This window comes from Chiloscyllium plagiosum, unplaced genomic scaffold (genome assembly GCF_037043375.1).
Source record: "Chiloscyllium plagiosum isolate Xiang-an unplaced genomic scaffold, Cpla_swu_hap1 HiC_scaffold_16, whole genome shotgun sequence".
Lineage (NCBI taxonomy): Eukaryota > Metazoa > Chordata > Chondrichthyes > Orectolobiformes > Hemiscylliidae > Chiloscyllium > Chiloscyllium plagiosum.
Window position 1 is genome coordinate 19,157,544 of NW_028270154.1, and position 7,657 is coordinate 19,165,200.

The window sequence follows — 7,657 nt, forward strand, 5'->3', positions numbered from 1 at the left end:
ATAATCTTTGGAGATTGCTTCCTATATGTTTATTGGACCTCTCCCCATGCATGATTAAATAAATATTGGGTTTGGACAATTCAAATACTTGTCTGAGTCTTGTTTCAGGTTGATATTAACTTTGACACTCAATTTGAGAGATCCCAAGATGATTGGCCCCAGCAAAGGAAATGTCATAATGGGTGAGTACCTTCTGAGATTGGGGCTGGGGAATGATTTTGCTCATTTGAAGAGATGATTTGATACTGTACCTCATCTGTTTCGACCTAAACAGAGAATGATTTGTTAATAAGTCCAGGTGCGAGAGCCATGGATGCTGCCTGACCTGCTGCAATTTCCAGCATTTTTTGTTTTCAGTCCAGATTCTGGCATCTGCAGTAATTTGCTCCTACGTTGTCCATTTATTGTAAGGGACAGTATAAAATGTTTTCAACGTGCACAAAGTCAATCATACATTATTTGGAATGGAGAGAAATTCTGACCAAACTGTGTCTCTTAAAAATTCAAGTCTGAAACACAGCACATTTTTATTGTGACCTAATTACTGGGCCTTCTATTGCCCTCCTGTGAACTTTGCCAGAAAAATGGTTTGCAAATGCCCAGATATTTTTATATTATTCCTTGTACAGAACAATCTCGGTTATCCGAACATCAATTATCCGAATTTTGGATTATCCGAACAAGATCTCAAGGTCCCATAAAAACCTAATCCAAACAAACAATCAGTTATCTGAACAATCAATTATCTGAACAAAATATTCCCCACCTGTCTTGTCGTATCATCAAGGTTGTACTGAATACATTGGCTGAACCTTAGGTTTTTTGGATAGGCAAGTTGCATCAAATTGTTTGGAGGAACTCTTGCCACGTGATTTCTTGTCCAAACTTATGAAACATTAACTACTTATCCCCACCCATGGCATTCCTGTCAGTTGATTCAAGCACCATCCCTACATTGTGCCATTTCTAGAACAACTTGTCACTCAGCACATATCCACTGAAGAACTGGACTCCCTCACTTCCCGGCCGTCTTTGAAATGATGCTGGGCAAGCATTGGTATTTCAAAGCTGCTCTGCTCGGCGCAGGATATTTTCTGACAATGTCTGAGAAGGAAGGCTGATGCTGCAATTCCCTGACAGGGACCTGGAGATCCTGGTTGAGGAAATGGTGAAATGGAGAGAAGTCCTCTTTTCAGAGGAGCAGCCCAGAAGGCCACACCATAAGACTGTTCAGTCCCACCTGATGTTACCACCTGTTCATGGTATGGAGGAACGGCCAACAATGTTGAAAAAAGACCAATTACCTTCTCCATTCTGATATGGTAACTGCCACACTTCTTTCACTGCTGAAGGCCACAGAATTCTAACCGCAACAACATTCAATGCCACATAGATTTCTGTGCTCAGTTGTGTAAAAGTCATTAATCAGAAGCTTTGCCCTGTAACGAGACATCCCCTGATATCAAATTAATTGTAGAGTCATAGAGTCATACAGCTTGGAAATGGGCCTTTCCACCCGACTGGAAACTTTTGCAAGTTTCTGATAATTACAGACATTTGCACACTCTCAAAGGCGATTGTGTTTTTTCCTGTTCACAAACACAAACAGACAATAATGTTTTTTGTATTAGTAACAAGTCAAATATATACAAATGCAATCATCAAATGGTTCTGTTTAATATTTAAAAGTCTTTTTCAGTTACTTATTATTGACTTAACCACATCTGGTGGGCTGGGTGCAATAAGTTAAATGCTTTCTGTTTAAAAATAATACATTCTAAAACATTGCCCACTTGTACTGGGTATTTTTTATTCATTCATGGAACGAGGTCATCGTTTGCCAGGCCAGCATTTATTGCCCATCCCTAAATTAAGAGTTAACCACATTGCTGTGAGTCTGAAGTCATATGTAGACCAGACCAGGTAAGAATGGCAGTTTTCTTCCTTAAAAGACATTAGTGAACCAGATGGGTTTTTTCAAACAACAATGGATTTATGGATATCATTAATTCTTAATTCCAGATATTTATTGAATTTGAATTCAAATTCCACCACCTCCCATTACCTGGGTCTCTGGATTAATAGTCTAGATTAGAGTGGTGCTGGAAAAGCACAGCAGGTCAAGCAGCATCCAAGGAGCAGGAAAATCAACATTTCAGGCAAAAACCCTTCATCAGGATGAGGCCTTTGGATTAATATTCCAGCAATAACACCACTAGGCCATTGCCTCCCCTCGAGACTTCATGCATATCAAAATACTCATGAGGTTGAGTGGGAACTTGTTTTATAAATTCTCAAGGATCGGGTTCGCAGGAGAGTAGTCTGACACAGACCAGGAGAAAAGAACTGAGAGACGAGTTTGCTAGAATATAAGTATTTTATTCCCCGCAGTGTCGCCTCAACCAGGTCTCGTACTTACAACGGGTCTGGTTTATACTCACTCTACATGTTACCGGAACTGGGAGCCGTCAGTTCTCGTAGAGCGGTTGCCAACAACCCACGCTCGGCGGTTAAACGTAACCCGGAGCAGACTCTACCGAACTGGGGACTTTCCCAGCTTATATACCCTTTCGAGATCTAAACATTCATGCGAACAACAGGGCAAGACTAAGCAACACCTTCCATTCTGGTAACATATTCATGCGAACAACAGGGCAAGACTAAGCAACACCTTCCATTCCGGTAACATATTCATGCGAACAACAGGGCAAGACTAAGCAACACCTTCCATTCCGGTAACATATTCATAATAAGATTCACACATGTATTGGGACATAATTTTAACCCTTTCACCACATTCCACTGATTGGCCCAATACATGTGTTACATCATGCCCATAAATATTTTTTCCAACAAGCGTCTACGTACACGCCAAATATACAAGCAAGTCAGGATATTACAGCATGTTAAGATCACCAGGACTCCTACCAGGATCGATAAGGGTGGGAATAGGAACTTCCCCGCAGTGGAGGACATACCACTCAACATATCCCACCAATGATGAGCTGACTCTACTTCCACTACATGGGCAGCGTGTACTACCTCCTGTCCATGTATAAAGGTAGACACTGTAACCTTGGTGACATTGGTTTGATGCTTTCGTAATATCTGCTTAAGCTCCTCGGATCGGTCCAATGCTTGCTTAAACCGATCCAGGGAAATGTTCCAAGGATTCATCAGCACTTTCCACTGCACCTTGGTAAAGTGGTGAGCACTGCTATAATTGGTTAACAGATAGGTCTGATTCTGCCATTGCCACTGATAGACATTTGAGAGGCATCCCGAGAACGGTACTGTGGGAAGCGTAGGATGTGGGTTATTGGTAGCCACACAGAGCGTGTGTGGCCCAATCTGCCACATCATGTCCCTTGGAGTTTCAACAGTCCATTCGCACAGGCCGTTCCCTTAGTCAAGCAAGGGTCCCGATATCTGTCCATCAGTAGGCAAGTTTTTCCCTGATCAGTCTGTTCACAAGCGGACAGATCATAGGTAATATTGGTATCTGGGCTAAACCACTGCCCCCTTGTCTTCAGAAAATAATATCCAGAAGATGTAATCACTGGTAATACATAATATCGACAGACCGTAACAGTGTGGGTTACATTCATGGTAACAAAGTATCCTCTACAAATAGTTGCGTTACACCATGTTCTTTCTGGATGGGTTATCATCCACAATTTCTCAGATACATTCCATATTCCCCTCCACGCTTGTACATTGGGGGATGTTACCACACGCAAAAATCGTTCTTTCTGTATTTGTGCGTGCAACATTTGAATATGACAGGCAGTCCAATTTAACTGAGCTGTAATGTTCTCAAACTGTTCCTGGGTGGCACCCCAGACATCTAGTTCCCATTGCAGGGATTGTATCAATATTTTAGCTGTTTCTCCTTGAGTCATCATTACGGATGGCATCCATCTCCCGATGGTGTGCAGCCCTTGTGAAGTAGCCTGTCCTGTGTTGGATAATTTAGTACGGGTTACCTCAGAGTCAATAGCATTTGAGATACCCATGACAGTTCCTGCACCTCCCAGTAGAGTGTCATACCATGCACGCCGCCTCCTCTTATGTTGGCATTCTGGGATAGCCGGCAGCCGCACCTGCCAGTGAACATCAGTGTGCAGTACTGCCTGGGCCATCTGCTGACAAGTTGACATAATGGGAGCCAACTGTGTGCGGTGCGCGTCAGAGACGTTAGGGCGCACCAAGATCAGCCATAACATTCGAGTCCGGTTTTGAATAACTGTTCCATTGCTGATCCAGATGTCCTCATCTCCAGTCGTGATGTTCCATCGTGTCCCGTTTGAGCTTTCACATTCACGAGCGGTTATATTCCAATGACACATATTCACCGTTGCATTCAACATCAATGTACAGTTAGGGGTTATCAAAGTTACATTTCTCCCCTTATAACATCGTACACAAGTATACATTTGACAATCACTCGTGAGATCTAAAATTGTACACCATTGATTTGCCGCGCACTTAAAATCATCTTGCTGTCGTTCCTCACTACTAATTTTCCAACCTACATTTTGTTTCGATAAGGGTACCAACGACTGAGCTGGCACACTCCTCCAGACTGATTCCCCAGGATACATAATGGTGACCAGACTGTCTTTTCCTTGGGCTATGATCTCTGCCGGTTTGGGGGGACCAGTTGTCTGGCGTACCCATACCTTGGCACCCTTAGTGTCAGTAGACCCAAATCCCCCCGTCCCACGCTCAGTAACCTTAACGGGAGCTCCCGTCTCTTCCACCGTTGTAAGGTTACATGGTTTAATAACTAATTGTGCTATTCTGTCTCCCTTCTGTATCACATAAGGTTCAGATGTGATGTTGACCAGGACTACTCCCAATTCTCCTTGGTAGTCCGCGTCAATTACTCCTGCCATTACATCAATCCCCTTTAGTGACAATCCCGATCGTGGGAGGATATGCCCATAGGTTCCAGGGGGACAAATCAATCCTAATCCGGTTTTAATCACCGTAGGTTTTTGTTGGACCAAAGTCTGTGTAGTTAACGCTCGTAAGTCCAGTCCAGCCGATGTGGCCCTTACGGGAATATTAGCTTCCTTAGCAAATTTCCACATTTTAATAGGCTGTGCCTTTGGGGTATCACACACCCGTATCATCCGATTCAAGGGCGTCACCCCGTTTCCCAATGGGCGGTTATTAATTTGCTTTACTACCCGAATCAATTGTTTCTTTCAACCTGTTAAATTATTACATCCTCCTGCCTTTCGCAGGGAGGATTTTAGAAGCCCGTTCATTCGTTCAATAAGTCCCGCAGCTTGCGGATGGTAGGGCACGTGATAAATCCACTCCACATGGTTATCATGACACCACTGCTTCACCATCCCTCCTGTGAAATGGGAGCCATTGTCACTCTGGACCTGTATGGGCAATCCATAAAATTGTTCGATCAAATCTAAACACCGTAAGGTAGCCTGTTGGTTGTTATGTCGACAGGGATGGGCTACCAAAACCCCAGACATAGTGTCCACAGCTGTACATATATGGTTACATCCTTGTGAGGAAGGTAATGGGCCCACAAAGTCCATTTGCCAGCTCTGTCCCGGTCCCTCTCCTCGGTGTATATGTCCCATCATATGTTGGGGCACTCCCTGCCGTTGATGCTGACACTGCTCGCATTGATTTACTGCAGTCTTGACATCATCTACCATAAGATCTATTCCCCGATCTCGAGCCCACTGCAAGGTTCCTTGCACTCCCCAGTGTCCGGCCTTAAGGTGTGCCCATCTAGCCAAGTCCACTGAGGTGCCCCTTTGTACACTCATGGCTCGGACAATGCCGTCTACATATCGGTTATGTAAAGCTTCCACATCATTTCGGGATGTATGAGCGTCTACATGGGTAATATATATATCTAGATGTCGAGCCTTCTCCCATATATCTTCCCATAATTGTTTACCCCATACCTCCCTATTCTGAATCATCCACTGATTGGCCTGCCAAGTTGGCATCCATTGGGTCATGCCATTAACCACTGACCAGGAGTCAGAAAACAAATAAACTCCCATGACCCCCGCTTGCATGACCACCATATGTACTGCTTTTAATTCTGCCCACTGACTACTTTTCCCCTCGCCTAGTTCTTCTAGGGTTATACCTTGTTTCGGATTAAAAGCGGCAGCTTTCCATCTACGTTGTCCTGCCTTCCATTGGGCTGACCCATCTACAAACCAAGCCGTGGTTTGTTCATCCAGGGTCAGTTCATCATACCGTTTGCCCATCTTGACGGGTGATTCTTTATACTCAATCACCTCAAACCGCTTTTCCCCTTCCTCAGGGGCCTCCGCCACTTGCTCATGCAGGACTGACACTCCCTTTTGTCCAGTCCGCACTTTTTCTGACACGTACCATTTCCATTTGATAATGCTGCTCTCTTGGGCGGTTCCTATCCTGTGGGTAGTGGGGTCACTGAGTACCCACGGGAGGATAGGAATAGCTGTTCTCATGATCACTTCATGTCCAATAGTTAGAGCTTCAGTTTCCACCAAGCTCCAGTAACATGATAACAATTGTTTCTCAAAGGGGGTGTATCGTTCCCCTGCCGGGGGCAATTTCCGGGACCAAAATCCCAATTCCGCAGGAGGCTGAGCCCGCGGTAATTCATGCATAATTGCCTCCCCCTGTTCATTCCGTATGGGATTCCCTTCCCCATCTAACATTACTTCCCGCTGCACCGGGAGGCGTCTCTGGACTTGTTTTCTCCTAACTACTGGTTTAGCCTGGAGTACGGGTGGGTCATCTTCATACTGATCATCTGAATCTCCCCAAATATTTCCGTCCCAATGGTCGATATCCCATCGATCCCCATTATTTAACTGGGCTACAAACGCCCGTACTTGTACTGGGTCCGGGGTTCGAGGGACCTTCCTTTTCTCTTTCCGTTTCTTAGCAGACAGATACATAATAGTTCGTCCTGCTAGTTCAGTTAATGCTGTCAATTCAGCCTTTAACTTCATAATTTCCTGCCTCAACATAGAGGCATCTCCCGAACTGAGTCCCTGCTCATGTTTCAGGAGGGCTAATTCTGCTTCAGCTTTTTGGTGCTTGTCTGACTGTTGTCTACAAGCCGCCGCACATGCCCACATCCTCCGCTGTACCCCAGGCAAGGGGTTCTTCGGCAGGACTGAGATCTTCTCAAGGGTGGACAGCAGCGACACTGGGGTTCCTACGCCCTCGGCTTCCCAGTTTTCCGGTCGCCCCCCACCATTTGCCCACATCCTCCGCTGTACCCCAGGCAAGGGGTTCTTCGGCAGGACTGGGATCCTCTCAAGGGTGGACAGCAGCGACACTGGGGTTCCTACGCCCTCGGCTTCCCAGTTTTCCGGTCGCCCCCCACCATTTGCCCACATCCTCCGCTGTACCCCAGGCAAGGGGTTCTTCGGCAGGACTGGGATCCTCTCAAGGGTAGACAGCAGCGACACTGGGGTTCCTACGCCCTCGGCTTCCCAGTTTTCCGGTCGCCCCCCACCATTTGCCCACATCCTCCGCTGTACCCCAGGCAAGGGGTTCTTCGGCAGGACTGGGATCCTCTCAAGGGTGGACAGCAGCGACACTGGGGTTCCTACGCCCTCGGCTTCCCAGTTTTCCGGTCGCCCCCCACCATTCCTCAAACAAACTG

At 45.9% G+C, this 7,657-nt stretch overlaps 1 protein-coding gene across 1 annotated transcript; it reads right to left on the reverse strand.

Annotated features, from left to right (window-relative positions):
* Positions 1 to 2,841: 2,841 nt before the first annotated feature.
* On the reverse strand, positions 2,842 to 7,305 carry LOC148147497 (uncharacterized; the record flags this gene model as incomplete). The annotated part of the gene is given in 3 exon segments (XM_087995552.1): positions 2,842 to 3,398; positions 3,401 to 4,409; positions 5,559 to 7,305. Coding segments are annotated over 3 exon segments (3,264 nt in total), but the record flags the coding sequence as incomplete, so codon positions are not given.
* Positions 7,306 to 7,657: the final 352 nt, after the last annotated feature.